The 15,856-nt window shown below is 44.3% G+C and overlaps 1 protein-coding gene across 2 annotated transcripts in view; it reads left to right on the top strand.

Annotated features, from left to right (window-relative positions):
• Positions 1 to 15,856, top strand: part of LOC109483804 (cysteine-rich motor neuron 1 protein-like) — a 42,308-nt gene that overhangs the window by 20,480 nt on the left and 5,972 nt on the right. Inside the window, exons 4-12 of one of the 2 annotated variants that reach the window (XM_019786928.1) lie at positions 3,768 to 4,019; positions 4,144 to 4,267; positions 8,064 to 8,188; positions 8,383 to 8,571; positions 11,208 to 11,408; positions 12,064 to 12,183; positions 13,424 to 13,705; positions 14,360 to 14,572; positions 15,708 to 15,838. In XM_019786928.1, coding sequence (XP_019642487.1) covers positions 3,768 to 4,019; positions 4,144 to 4,267; positions 8,064 to 8,188; positions 8,383 to 8,571; positions 11,208 to 11,408; positions 12,064 to 12,183; positions 13,424 to 13,705; positions 14,360 to 14,572; positions 15,708 to 15,838 — 1,637 coding nt within the window. The remainder of the gene's footprint in view (positions 1 to 3,767; positions 4,020 to 4,143; positions 4,268 to 8,063; positions 8,189 to 8,382; positions 8,572 to 11,207; positions 11,409 to 12,063; positions 12,184 to 13,423; positions 13,706 to 14,359; positions 14,573 to 15,707; positions 15,839 to 15,856) is intronic. The other variant, XM_019786929.1, reaches the window with a different exon arrangement.

Below are 15,856 nucleotides of genomic sequence, written 5' to 3'. Positions count from 1 at the left end.
CACATTCTTGTAAAAGGTCGTACCTCGCCCTGGGCACCAGGAAACATTTCTGTCCAGTCCCATATTGACAGTAACAACATGTCTTCAAGGGCTCAGCTGTCATATTGCCATAGTCTTAGAGGCGTTGGCCACCCCAGGTTACAGTGGACACTAGCATGTAACGACATGATCTTTCAGAGTGCAATTTTCAATGGCTTAACTCCCATTATTGTCCTGTATAATCCATTGCAGTTTCTCACATTCTTATCTTGTGATATACTTTATCCTTTTAATCACAGACAGTTTGTCAAATCCTTTAAGTAATGCAGGGTCTTAGAAAGACTAGTGGAGGCAGAAAAAGAGGTAGACAGCCAGACGTGTACTTAAGAGAGAGAAAAGAACGCTACGTGTTTCAAATGCTTGAAGTAATGCGGCCCTAGTTCTCTTTCTTACCTCGTTGTATAGCATAGCATACCACACAATAGCATCTATCCATTTCCTCTAATGCCCCTCCTAATGAATAGTGTGTTAGTTGCTTGGGGTCATGTAATTTGTTAGCGTAAATGTCTTTCTTTCCTTTGTATGGAGGTGAAAAAAATGACCAAGAGACCACCCAGTGGGCTGTGTGCAAACTCCCTTTGGAAAGACCCTGAATTTTCTTGAATTTCCTTGGGGAATAATTAAGAAACCAAGAGATCAGCTAGTAATAGCAACTTTTTGTAGAGCTTTATCAGAGGTGGGAGTTCTAACTTATGCCTGTAAATCCTGAACTGTTTCTTACTAATCCTATACCACCTGTGTTTATTCCTGTGTGGTAGGTTTTTCCCACAAGTGAAAGTAGCAGACATAACCACTTGGCAAGCAACTCTGAAGGAGTTGGCTCAAGTTACAATTTCAACTGCACTTTATTTTGAACTTAATAACTTCAAGTAATATCTGTGAGAAAGAAGGCAAATGTATTCTACATAATTCAGAAGCAGGAACTGTATTTACTCATATAACACGTCGCAGGTTTGATCTGCCAACAAGTCGATGGAATGTCTTTCAGTGGGAGTGAGCAATAATCTGATTGAATATTTGAAGAAGTGGGTGCATACTTGTAGAGAGGTGAGATTTGTTGTCACCTGCACCAGGTACTTATGATGTCCAGACTACTCACACCTTTCTGAAGTGGCCCAGGTGTCAGTCAGCAGCCCCTGGTATATGTCAGCATTAGCCTCTTATTTCCAATCAAGAAACTTTCGCAGGGATCCATTTATGGATAAAAATTGACCTTTGTCATTTTCACTTAAGATAACATTTTACCAAAGGGGTTTTATTTAGTTGTAGCAGAGGAATTGATAAAGCATTGAATATACTGTGTAAATTTTCTTCAAAGAATCAGAGGTCAAATATCTTGAGTGTTAATGAACTTTTACTTGTTGGCCTATTTTGGATTCAAACCCCTATGAATATTATTACCCTCCATAGCAGGCTTATAAGTTATAGAACTGGGGGTTTGGTGGTCTTCGGCTGTTTTCTGATTAGCCCAGTTCGGAATGAATATGGTACATGAGAATCCTGTAACTATCAGTAGAAGTCAACTGGCATGACTGCCTTTGGGTTGTAATGCATCACTTCCGTCCAGAGTGACTTGTGCAACAGCCAGGAGTAACCACTTTAACCTCGGGTTGCGTGGAACCCTGGTGGCATGGCCCCCTGCATATGGGCACCATATTGTTGGGACAGCGGGGTATTTCCTGTAAACAGGGAAGACGGATAGTACCAATGATGACGCAAATCGTAGGTATTTATAAGCGACCTTGCGAGGTTGATGGGGGAGTGATTTATAGCTCAAACAGACCAGGTACGTGTCAAATGCTAACTCCCATCAGGTGTTAGAACACTACCCCTTTAGCCAATAGGATCCCTCGTTTTCTGTGTTTGTATGTTGGTAGTGAAGAAAAAAGTGTGAGGTAAACAAACCCTTGGCATGACGAGCGAACAGGCAGAAGCAGCACCCTGGTTGGACGGGGCGAATCTACAGTAAAACCTGCCCAAGAAGACGGCTAAGGAGAGCAATAAAATCTGTTCTGTGTGGACAGGTGGTCACTATAGATAGGACTTTCAATTCTTGTGTCAATTATGCGGAAAATACTAAGGGACTACCAAAAAGTGATCACATTGGCCAAATGGTCCTCTTGCACTGGTTTGTCAGTGTATATCCAAACAAACAAGCTCATCCTACATTTTAACTATGACTTGAAGAAACCGTAATGTGTTTGTCTGCCAGATGAACCCCTGTAATCGTAGCCAGACAGGTGGGATTCCTGGGATGCCTGGCGATAATACCACCAACCTGGGTTATTACCCGTACAAAACAAACAAAAGAAAATCTCCTTGAAGACATGTGAAACATGGCTCGCTACAGGGAGTGCCCAACCGCTGCCAAGTGATTTTATCTAAGACGCATTATGAAAAGGAGGGTAGCGTTTTTCTTGTCCTGTGGACAAACGTATTCTGTTTCTCGTCTAGTCAGGTTATTCGACTTCCGAGTCATTTCACCTTCCTTTGTCTGTAAGTTCAAGGCTTTTATTCCACGAGCCTGGCGTGCTCCTGAACTGCAACTTGCTTGAGGGTGCAACTGGAAGGAAGATGACGTGCAGGGACCAGACAACCCGGAATGTCTGCAATGTTGAGCACATGCCTGCAACGTTACCCGTGATGAGAGAGATCTCGGAAGGTTCACAGGTACCCGAGGAAAGGACAGACCACAGTCAACACAAGGAAGTCCAGACTCCTGTCAGATTCCACCGTCTCCTCTCCAGTGATGCCTGTCACAGGAGTCGTGCTTTGTGTCTCCCCGTCGCTCCTGTCATCAGGTGTTCTGCCTGGAATAGTTAAAATAGTTGTGAGGCCAGAGGTCCTGCATACCAGCAGACAATTGTATCTGTGCCCTGGGACACCAGACTGACAGTGGTTCTTGTATTTTGCTAAGTAAAACTTGCTGTAATCCTACTTTGATATGAAGGTCAACATTTGGTTGGAAAGTCAATCCTTAGCTTAATCTCTGTTTTGACTGTAGTGCATCATTTTTCTGTGAATAACTTTGAATATACATACTTGTTTTTACCCAAGATAGCTTGTCCAATTATATGTTTAATCTTGAGCAGTAGAGGGGCACCAAATTTTTCATGGGTTATCAGGGAAGGTAAAATGCTGAGGGATAATTTGTATACTTATAAATGAATACAAAGAAATCATCTGTGTACAATGTAGTGGGAGATTTCTTCTTTTTTTTTATTCACACTTATTTATCAAGGATTGCGCAAAATGCAGGATGCTTATATACAGCCTTCTCCTCAAAATACATATACCGGTAATGAAAAAGACCACATACATTAAAAATACAAGATGGATAATGTAAAACAATCAAAAGGAGTTGGTGTGTAATCAATCAAGTTGAAGACCCACCATTACAAGCAATAAAGTATGAAGAATATGGAAATCTATTATACTTATTGAAAATATGAACAGATGGTGTTTTGCATGGTGCTAGATGTGGGACGTCCTCCCTAAAAGCTTCATCCTGTGTGAGATGAGACCTAATCAACGGTTGCCATCAAGTAATCAATTTTGCAGGCAGAGTGTCCTCGTTCCCCACTGTGCTGCTCAATGATGTTCAGCTGAAAAACTTTTCCATCGACATGATTAAAAGTAGCTGCTCATTTCTGGACAGTGTTTTCAGTTTGAACTAAGGGTTACATGACGTGACCACTGACATCTTTTTTCCATTGTGTCCTTAAAAGCAGACCGGCCGGACTGCTCCAAGGCGAGGTGTGCCATCGTGTTCTCTCCCCGCTGCCCGGATGATTCCATTCTGATCGAGGGGTACACGCCTGCTGGGGAGTGCTGCCCTCTGGCGAGCCGATGCGAGTGCAATCCTTCAGGCTGCCTGGAGAGGATGTGCCGCCCCGGGTACGAGAGGGTCCTGGTGTCCAAGGGCAAGGGTGAGCCGGGAGAGTGCTGCGATAAGTACGAGTGCAGACCCATGCTTCCAGGTGAGTCACTGCTGAGACTTGGATAAACATATCCCTTTTGATCATTGTTAAAGCAGCTAAAGATGTAGTTTGTATGTATTGTCTCCTGCTGGTTTTGCTGACGATGTTGTTTCTGGGTTCTCAGTTGCGTCAGAGCCAGAGGACTGCAGCTCAGTGGTGTGCCCAGAGTTCCTGTTGAAGTGTCCTCTCGACAGCGAACCTGTCCCTTCTGACCAACCAGAGGATAGCTGCTGCCCACTCCCCCCAAGGTATGTGGTACCTCCTACATTAGCAGCACTCACTCCCCCCTCCCCAATATGTGTTCCCTCCCACATTAATCTTCAAGTAGATACATGTACATGTTGTTTGGTTCCATGTTTTGGAGGCTCTTTGCTTCACATCTTTCAAGCATCCAGTGGAAGCAATGGAAACATGGACCATTAAAAGGTGTAGGAAGTGCCTCAAAAACACAGCTGAACACTGCATCTGCTTGGAGATTTCTACCTCCCCCCTCCCAGGGATGTGGTACCTTCCACCTTAGTGTTGTTCTCATTGCTGGGAAAACTAAACAAAAGTCATGACAACCTGTTGGCCAGGAAGGTGGACAGACTGTGAGAATTAGAGCAGTTGGCACAGTCTGCCTGGAAGAGACAGTTCTGTGGGTAACCGCAAATTTAGCAAAAAATTGATGGGTTAAACCTGATGGTTTAGCTGGCTGCTCAATAGCAGTAGTTAGCAGGCTCAGCGGGGAGCGGCTCTCCTGCTGTTTTCAGGAGAGGGCAAGCTTGGTTGGCTCCTCTCTCTAGTCAAGGTGATGTCAATCTTTTCTTAGAAACCTGCCTGAAACTGATCCCATGCTAGTTTGGTTGTTTTGGCATGGTTTGTGCCTTTGGAGGATGATGACCTTGATTACCTAAATTAAGGGGCGTGAGGGAGCTGTCAATTTCACATGCAGGCAGGGTTGATTTGTCATGGAGGTCAGGGCAACCCCCTCGCCCAACCTTCAGACCTGCTGCAGATGAAATTTGAGGACTGATGGTACAAATTTTTTAATACAACACAGCAGAGAGTTTTAATTTAACCCATACATCAGCTGTGTTGTCCTTCAGACACAAAGAGCACCCCCTGTACTCCACATCTGGAAAAACACAGCAATTACCCCTACAAGATGTATGTTATACTGTCAAATGGAAACTGTGGGCTAGTATTAGCCATGGAATTTAGGTCAGCCTCAGCTCAGCCAGACTAGACCAGCCTCAGCAAGACTAGACCACATTATTTGAAGCTAGCACAGGGAGTCTTTGCTGGGAAGACATTGTAGATACATGTACATGTAGACTGCATTGAAATGAAAAGTCTTGCTATACATGTATGTGAACATGCTGTCAGAGAGTATTCCATAGTCAAGTCTTTTTGTGGGTAAGATTAGTTAGACATGGCCAGCTGGTTTTCCTATTACTCTGACCTTGGCCTGACCTTCCTGTGGTCTCTTTGTTTGACCAGCCTCCTTCATGAACTCCTAACACTTAATTTTAGGTCTATTAAAGCTGGAATTTAAAGAGGGGGTAAAGAAACATGGAAATCTGCACATTTATTTTGTGGAATGTACTACTTTTCTTTACACATAATGTTCTGGCTCAGGATAATTAAGACACCAGTTAGATCCATTACCTTCTGATACCTTTCTGTAGTTAACCTTCAGTTTAGTCAATCCAGCCAAAAGAAATCCACATTAACTTGAAGTCTACATGTATGTCATGATTCAGATGATTGTAAATAGTTCTGTACTATTTGAGGATGGAAAAACAGGGCTGCATATCCCACGGTGCTGGTGCATTGGCTACCGAAGACGACCATAAAGATGAACCCTGCTTGTTTTTGACCCAATGTCCTGCACTGGGTCATGTGTATGTCTCAGTCATATATTTTACTGCTTCACATGCACAGCCTCGAGCACAGCACGCCTGGGCAGATACAGGAGATCAGAGGCTCTCAGTCACAGCTGTTAGATATGTTCCCAGCCAGCGTCCAGTACTTGTCCCCTTGCTGACCCAAGAACTTTGACCTGAAATTTGCGCTGGCCATTGATCATTTTCCAGTGTGTCCTTAGGTACACAATAGTGACCTTTACTGGCATCCTTGTTAGATGCTCAATGGCAAACAGAGAAAAAGACTGCAGGTCACGTAGATGGATAGCTGGGTAAATTCTTTTTTGTAGGATATCAAAGGCAGAATTCAGAAGAGCAGAATCCGCTGATGTAGAGCGGGACAAATAACAGAGGATCGCAGACGACATCTATGGAATCAAAACATGTTCTAATGTAGTCGTAAAGAAATTTGTTTGGCATGTAGTGTTTTGAGAGCAGCGTGACCTTTGCGGCAGAAACATTCACACTACTCATGACACTACATCAGTACAGAGGATGTCCACAGAACAGGCCTGTTAGTGCTCAGGTTAGACAACTATTTCTGGACAACAAAGTTGTTACCAAATATGTGTTCGTTACCAGGTTAGGCAGCAGGAAGAAGGTTATTGAACCAGCAGAAAACTTGGGCATCTGCTGAAAGATACAGGTAAAACGTAATAGCAGGGTGGGATGGAGGTGGTGGTTCTTCATGCATTCCATCCAATGATAGGTGGCCTGGCTTGGTCAGAGGTGGTCAAGCCACAGTACATCAAAATTCCTCTTCCTGAACTGTCCTTGACCAAAATGACAAGGTTGACAGCGGATGTTCAAGTGGGTCAGACTTTCATCAGCCGGTAATCAGCCCCAGGAAACGAGGGGGATTACAGGAGGGCCTGTTGACGACCCTTTGCTAATCCGGGCGCTCACCTTCTTTTGTGGGCGACCAGGCATTTGTCACATAGAGCAAACGGAACGACACATGCGTAATTGGGTCTGACATTGTAAACCTGCTAGGGACATTCTTCGCTAAGATTAATCAGTTGATCAGGTCCCAACAGCTCTTTTGACTGAGGATTTCTTTAGTGGGGAACAGGTGCATCGCAGGGCTGGTAGGGCAGATGCCCAGGTCTCCAGGCCTGACCTGAATTGGTCATGACACTATCAGTCTGGGGCATTTGTCAGACTTTGCTGCTGACAATGATAGATGTGGTGCAGAGGTCTTCAGCTGGAGAAAGGAAAAGGGCTGGTTTAGTGGTGCTGAACTCCGTTGTTATCTGCCAATAACTTTGTTGGTCATAAAAAAGATGGCAGTGTTTTCTTCGTTGGCACGTGCAGAGATAGTTGTTTGTGTGTGTTCCAGGGCTGACCCCACCACTGCTTGTTTTTAAAATCAGGACTATGGGATCCAGTTTGTTATTTTGATCCATGACAGAATTACTATGATGACAACACAGTTCATAAATTTAGTCCGGCAGGACATGCCAGGGGCTCACAATTTCACACTTGCATGCCAGTCCTGTCTGCTGTTTTTCTTGCCGGGGGCACTGGACAGGCCTTCCTGGCATACAGGGCATACCTCTTCCTCACACTCTGCCTCCAGGTCCCTGTGTGTGTGTGTGCCCAACGTCTGACAATGTCCCTCCAAAAGCTGTGAAAGTCTCCGTAAGTTAGGCATGCCTCGGCCTGACTGTGGAGGGATGGATCCATCTGCTCATACCAGAAATTCTGTCTGGTCAAATGCCTAGTGGACACTGAACTGGGGGGTTCTCATGTCAAACTGTATACAGTACCTTCACTCCTCTTCAGGGTCTTGATGACAATAATCTCCAAGCAGATGTTGGGTAGAAAACTGTAATGTTTCCCGACTGTCACCACCAGCCACCGTCAGAATTCTAACTTGACAATTTTCTACCCTAACATTTGCTTGGAGATTAGGTTGCAAGTCCCGAGAAAGAATAAGTTGTGAACAGCTAATTAATGAGGCACATTCATTCAAATAAGGCATGGGCAGAAAGGGATTGGGATTCAAACCCAGAACCGCTAGAGGTAGATTCTAAGTCAATAACCTTCACCACAAGACTACATGTATCTTGCCATCTGACAAGACCACCTTCGGGGCAAAATAAACTAATTGTTATTCTCATCCTTGTTACTGTAGCTGTGAGTGCCGCCCAGGAATCTGTGAGGAGACGAGCCAGTGTGAGGACGGGACAGTCCGCAGGGTCATCAAGAAAGGAGAGGGCAAGCCAGGGTCCTGCTGCGACGTGTTCGAGTGTGTACCAGGTACGGGCGTTTGTTCCTTCACTTCTGCACTGGTTTGATATCTCACTCACAGTCAAAGTTAATTGCATGTCAATTGTAACAGGTACAATGTAAAGCAAAGTGTTGTTTGAGACAGCTAGCTAATTACATCAATCATTATGATTTTCACCTTACTGCTTCTGTCCTGATGGCACAGCTTTTTACTATCTTTACAGCAGCAGAAAACAACTCGACATGCATGCACAATGGGACGGAGTACAGTGAGGGTGAGACCTTCAGGCCAGACCCGTGCCACTTCTGCAAGTGCAGCGGGGGCCTGTCCTTCTGTTTCACCGCCCAGTGTGGCGACCTACAGTGCCAGAACTACTATGTCCCTGACGGGGAGTGCTGCCCTATCTGTGAAGGTCAGTTTGATTATAAAACTTTTTAGTAGGCAGTGCCATTTTTGGGGGGATTCTCTGATGTAGACAAAAAAGAATGCTAACATCTAGGACAGAGAAGGAGGGGACTGATTCAACTTTTTTGTTTAAAAGGTGCCTGACAATAAAAAAAAATAAAATTCGTAAAGTTTATATTTCAACATAGGCGACATTTGTCCTTGGGAAATGTGCTTTTGTGTAAAGCATCTACAGGCTAATCAACCCTTATCTTATCCAAGGATGTTATTTCATTCCAGTATCTGTCTATCATAGAACACCCCCATAGCACTATCAGGTTAGAACAACAGGCTTGCCCATGGCTAAACTAAGTGCAAAGGGGACAAGCTAAGAGATAAGGCAACTGCATTTGTCAGCATCATGCAAAACAGATTATAAGAATTGGGTTATATCTACAAAGTAGAGGGCAGTTGTACGTGACTGTCACCTACAACTGCAGGCTGCATTTTGATTGGTATCTGTGCATCTACTAGACTCCGTTGCCTTCCCCCTTTTTTTTGTATTGTGTTGGAATTGGGCAATCTATTTTTAAACACGAGTCAATACTGGAGAAAGGGAGAGGGTATTCGGACTTAGCTGCCCTGCCCGGTCCACCTAAACCGCTGCCCGGTCCGGTCCGAGGCCGCTAATGGGGGTTTTGCGTATCCCATGCGCCGGAGCAAGCATTTCGCTCCCGGCGCAAGGACTCGGTTTGCTAGCTGAGGACTTTCCACAACCATGATGATATCATACTTAAATAAAGGAATATATAATAGATCTATCATGTTGAAATGATAATTGTAATACATGGTTTGTTTCTTATTTTGAGGAGGGAAACACGGGGGAAACTGTCAAAAATCGAGGGAACGCAAACTGAGATCGGCTCACTTCCGGGTGCATAACGCCAAAATTTCTCGACGATTGTATAAAAATGACCACTCATTTGCCGCCTACGGTAGCGTGTACATGGTAGTGCGATCATATCGTGCCAAAGTCAGCGTCAAACGTCAGAAAATCCCCGTAAAAATATAGTTGCAAAACACATTTCCCGCGCACTCATGGCCGGCCGCCGGCATGTGAAGCAGCATGCACATTATAATATGCAAGTAGCTACGCTCTGATTGGTTCACCTTAGATGACCTGCGCTCTGATTGGCTAGAACGAAGCCCGTTGCATGCTGGGGCGCCCTTCCCCGCGCGAAGTGCGATCTGGAGATAGCCACATTTACGCTGGTTTCTACCTTATTTCTACGACTAATTAGCAAAATCCTAGTGACGAAATGCGTACTCAAAAGAATTTTCGGGAAAAATACATATGCACATGTGGATTTGTGGTGCCTTTGGCGTAATTTTGTTGGTCACGTACAACGTAATGTAACACGGAAGTGCACGGAGTCGGAGTCGCGGCACGGCTTTCTGTCCCACTCTAAACAAAACCCCAAGGACATAACAAAACTCCCCAAAACTGGTCAATAATTAGCCATAAAAATGTTTGTGGGCACGTGTAAATATGCTGCCTTTTTTCGAGTGTTATAGGAATTATTCGCGATGTTTTTGCACATCCCTAACGTTACCTCACGCCGGGCCCGCCGCCTATTATGTACGGCGGACCGGGGTATTTATAACAGTTAATTCAGATCATATTCGGTGGTAAAATAAGTAAACAAACAGAGAAAAACAGCAAAATAAAGTTGACAAACTATCGAAACGCTTGCATGGGCAACACTGACAAAAGAAAATGTCGATCTAATTGATGCGCCGGTTTTAAACGTTACTGTTATATAGTAAAATGCGGGCTAGATCAACGTTCCTTTCGCTGTTCCAGCGGTGTGTATCGGTAATTTCCCGCCCCGCATGAGGTAAATTAGTACTCCTCCCACGATTCCTGTGATGTTACCGCGCCTGCATATGAATGGAGAAGTCTGACGAAAAAGAAACGCGTTACTTTCGGAAAAGTAACGGAAAACTTTCGGAAAAGTAACCAGTTAATAACGGAAAACTAACGGGGAAAAAACGCGTTAGTAACGGCCCTTAGGGTAACTATAACGCGAACGGTACTGTATTATGGCCGGGTCCTTGCGCCGGGAGCGAAATGCTTGCTCCGGCGCATGGGATACGCAAAACCCCCATTAGCGGCCTCGGACCGGACCGGGCAGCGGTTTAGGTGGACCGGGCAGGGCAGCTAAGTCCGAATACCCGAAAGGGAGAAGGACATTCTTAACTAACTTTGACCTACTTACCACTGTGTGTCAGGAAATGCACATGGCGAGGCAGGCGGAAGTCCGACAAACAGATAAAGGATGATCAGGACATGATGCTTTTTGTCTTACTGTGATATGGCCGTTGATTACATGATTGTGCAGCTTATCTTTGTTTACCAGTCTCACCATGACTACACTCAAGAAGCAGGTTTGTCCTATGATGGCTCCATGCCAACTTGTGCAAACTGTGTCTAACTCTGCAATAAAAGAAAAAAAATTTGAAAGGTACAGGTAAAACTGGTCTGGTGCAGGTGGTTTTGAATGTTACTTGCACCAGTGCAGGTACATTATGTAACAAGCCCTGTGACTTCTAATGAACACATACATTATTAACTCCAGATCTTTACCCTCTCCACATACCCAGACCCATGGCCAGGCCCTGTCACCAATCTCTTCTGCATGACGGACAGCGGAGAGCTCCTCGCACATGGAGACCACTACAAAATGGACGACTGTACCTTCTGTACCTGCAGCAATGGGGACCTGCACTGCACAGCCACGGCTTGTGCTGTCCACTGTTTTAACCCTAAGAAGATTCCGGGAGAATGCTGCCCAGTTTGTGAAGGTAGTGATCAGAAGGGCAGCCCTCTGCCTTTGTATTCACTTCTTGCCATTGTCTTCCTAGTTTTTGTAGGACAGTCTACCTGACACCTTCAATGGTACAAGCACTTCTACCTTTGCTTTCTCTTTTTTCTGTTGCTTAATCCTTGCAGGATCCATTGGCTGCAATCCCTTCAATGCCAGAAATCTGGATTATGTTGTGTTGTTATTGTCATTTTTTTTAACAACTTCTGTTTCTTTTCTTTTCTTTGGGCCAGGTCTTGAATGCTGCTTCAGCATCTAACGTGTCTGCTTTCTTTTCTGTTGCCACTGTGTAATCACTTTGTAATGTTTATTTTGCTTTTGACTGAAGGATAATCTGTTCCTACATATCCTACATGTCATTTCTTCCTTCTGTCCTTCTGAAGTGATTTCATTCTTATAGCCTATCTCAGGTGACATCCACCTCTACAGCTGTTATTGAACTGTCGTACGGTAGTTTTGCGCATAACATTGAAGCTTGTAAGATTATGTTTTAATTTTTTTTTGTAAATTCCTTGTTGATGATTTGTGACATTGTTTGGAAAGTTTCTTTTGCTAGCTCTTGTAAGCGAAATCCTGATAGACTTATAATGCCTGTGTGTTGAGTAACAACCAAGTTGTTCTTCCTCCTCCTGCAGAACCTACTTACATCACCATCCCCCCTCCCGTCTGCCCTGACATGGAGAACTGCACGCTGGCCTGCAAACACGGCTTCAAGTCAAACATCTTCGGCTGTCCGGTCTGTCAGTGCCTCACAGGTAGGTGTCAGCAGACTCACACATCTGCAGGGGGCTATCTTTGTCACAACCACAGCCAGGGGCAAGAAATGTTTGAAGCCGGGCCCCTTGTTGTGTCTGGCAGAAACAGGTTTCTTTCAAAGCCGGCGGTGACCTCTTGAGATCAGTCACATATGAAAGGCCCGCTTTAGAGACACTGTAGCATTCGTGGACCTCAAACAAAAGCATGTTTTGCATTTGCTAACATTCAAGTTATATAATGTTAGATAGGCTTGGACAGACAAAATAGAAGAAAAAAGGGGAGCACAAAACGTTTACACACGTGTCAAGAACTGTTGTTGCCTTCGAGTTTCATGTGACACGACTTACCAAAACTTCAGACATCTTTATTGACTTATCGCACTCACACTAAATCCTGGAAGCTGAACCTCCCATACAGACAGAGGTATTTCCCAGCCATGCTGTTAATGGGTCAGACAGGCTTGTTGTGACCCGCTCCAGTAACACAAGGTTTTCATCTTAAAAATCACATACTTTTATTTCCCACCGACATTTGATGTCTTATTACTGTGATTTCATCTGTATAAGTTTGAATTTCCGTTTCTTTTTAAAATTCATTAATTTTTTTCTTGAGTTATTGCTGTTAACCTATGCTTTAACATATTATTTGTAATTAGCGTTATTTATCAATCACTTTTGTTACTCATTGTTACTATTTGTTTTGTTACCATTATCATATTGATCATATTGATCAAATTTATTAACTACTTATTGTTATTTATTGTTACCATTTGATTTGTCAGTATTATTTCAGTTGTTAATTAATTTTGTCGGGGAAGATCCCAGACAAGCCACTATGGCTTCATATCTTTCCCCAGCATTTTATTTTATTGTCAGTAATATGTTCATTTTATTGTTTTTTTTATATATATGCGAACCAATAAACAAACAAACAAACAAACATAAAGTCACCTAAAGAACGTAGTATTTTGAATTCAAGAACTAACAAAATAAATTGGTTTGGACTCAGCTAACTAGGAGCAGGAGGCTGTTAATAGTGTTATGAGCTCATGATCATAAGAGAAAATAGGGAGATCAGACTTTGTTGCAAACTGCTGATTTCCAGCAAATTCATTTTTTGTTCCAGGGCCAAACATTTAATTTATACCATTTTCAGGGATTTCAATTCAATATATTTTTTTTCTCGACTAGCACAAAATTCCAAACTAAAATGAAAACCCTGACTTTTATTGTTCCACAGAAGAAGAACTGTGTCATGGAAGCCTGGACAACTGCGACCTTCACTGTCCATATGGGTTCAAGGTCAACCGCCAGGGCTGCGAGACCTGTGAGTGCAAGCCTGCCCCCAAGAAGTGCAAGTCCATGGAAGATTGTGACAAGAGGTGCCCCTACGGCTACAAGATCAACAAGCATGGCTGCGAGATGTGCCGGTGCAATAAGTGTCCTGAGTTCGTGTGCGAGAAACACTGCACCTTCGGCTACGTGCAAAACAGCAAGGGCTGTGATATCTGCAAGTGCAAAGGTCAGTATCAGTGACCAGGATAAAACTAGCACACGGCACTTCTGGCTACCCAAAATTGCCCTTAAATCTTTGCTTAAGCAACCTGTTAAATAACAGCATTACAGCGTTATTACAACATACTACCAGGTGAAATTTGTCCGGTGCAGATAATTCCAAACTAGAAGTGCAGGTATGGATTTCAATCCCTGACTCTACATGCAAACCCACCCAAGAAGTTTCAGATGAATTTTGCGGGTGATAACTTACCAGGGAAAGTCGGAAGCAGACAGACAGCTTGCCGTCCCGAGCAGCGTGCTCCCCCAGCGTTTGTTTGCACCTTGGTGTTAGTTCCTGGATATCCTGGAGGTCGGCCAGCCATCAGGCAGGCATGTGGCTCCCAACAGACATCTATTGTACCCCCTCACCCAGTCTTCTGTTGAATAATTTTTTTACACAAAAGTCATGTCTCCCACGACGATTTGGGACAATGTTGGCCTGCCTTTCTTTTAATGTCTTTCACTTGCATTTCCATTTCTTCTCTTGCATTAGTTAGTTCTGGTCAACTGGTGTTACTTTATACATCACATTAAAAGTTTATAAGTTCAAACATTTCAAGTCCTGCATGACTCTTCCAGCCCGGTGACCAATGTTTTGTTTCCCTCTTGTGTTCTGCAGAGGCTCCTTTCCTGCCTCCGTCCTTCCCCATCCCGGCCGACTCGTGTTTGTCGATGGACGGGCAGCGGTACGAGGACGGTGAGGGCTGGCACGACGGCTGTCGCGAGTGTTACTGTCATGGTGGGCAGGAGATGTGTGCGCTCATCACGTGTCCCGCTCCCAGCTGCAAACAGCCCATCATCAGAGCTGGCCAGTGCTGCCCCACCTGTCCTGGTGAGTGCTTTGTGTCTCTCCTGTTTTTGCTGCATCTGCTGTCCTATACCATGGGGCCTGGTAAACAGTCAATGTCCAGGTCACATTAATTCATATTAGCTAGTACTTTTACTTGTTTTATTTTTTAGGGACCCATGCTTCTTTTCTGTAGCCTTACCACTAGAACGTTCTGTTATTCTAAAACCTCCAAATGGTAAACCTGTGGATGATCAAGTTGCATCTTGTCTTCAATCACAGTCTTGTCATCCTTGTTAAAATCTCTATGATCTCCCTTGTTGAAATGGATACCCAATAAACCAGACACGATGGAGATACATGATGTGCCTACTCTTTCAAAAATGGTCAACATGTGGATGCTCGAGTTACATTGTCTTTGTCTACATCACTGATCTGCTTGTTAAAATTCTTACAACCTCAGCTGCTGACAGTTATGCCCGCCAAATCTGATCTGATAGACATACAATATGTCTTCCTCCTTCAAGCCAGTAAAACTGGGTGAAGAGGTTTAATTTGACCTTCCTTGAAGGAGAACAGAAAGGAAAAAAGACACAGAGGGAAGAATGATTGTGTAATTTGACCTTCTTTGAAGGAGAAGAAACAGCGGGAGGGGGGTTTGGACAATGTAACTTGACCTTCTTTGAAGGAGAAAGAACGTGTATGGAACAGGGGTCTGCCGCTGACATTGTCGACCTTGGCAGGAAGGAACCCTTAACCTGTCACAACACCGGCAGCACCCTGGGCCTTTGTTGTGAGTTGATACAAGTGGCCGTGTGGAATTAAGGCATGCTGCTCTCTCCATGTCCCACTGCCTCCTGTATATTTTTGGTGGTGCTCGCCAACATGTGTGTTCCTCACTTGTGAAAACAACAGGCACAGGGTCTGCACCTGGGGGAAGGGAGGCGGGCGTATTCCTTTCTCATAATTGTCATGGGCTGCAAGGAGTTCAGCTAGTCTCGTGTTCCATTTAATCAGTGCAGGTGTAGAAAAGAATTTTTTTTCTAGCTATACAAATGGAAATGTATTTTTTTACGTTATCTTTGTCAAACATTCAGTGGCTATTTCTGACATGAGAAGGTTACGGTATGGACAAAAATAAACCTGACAAGTTTTCATTAATCAATTAATTCATTCCCAGATGATGTGGACAATGCCTCCAAGCCTGCGGCGAACCCCACGGTGTGCCACTCGCCCGGCGGGGAGTACTTTGTGGAGGGAGAGACGTGGCAGTTGGACCAGTGTACGCAGTGCACGTGCCACAATGGACAGGTCCTGTGCGACACCGAG

This window comes from Branchiostoma belcheri, unplaced genomic scaffold (assembly GCF_001625305.1).
Source record: "Branchiostoma belcheri isolate BF01 breed outbred unplaced genomic scaffold, Haploidv18h27 scaffold66, whole genome shotgun sequence".
Lineage (NCBI taxonomy): Eukaryota > Metazoa > Chordata > Leptocardii > Amphioxiformes > Branchiostomatidae > Branchiostoma > Branchiostoma belcheri.
The sequence above is the reverse complement of the archived record's forward strand: the minus strand, read 5'-3'. Positions and strand labels throughout refer to the sequence as shown.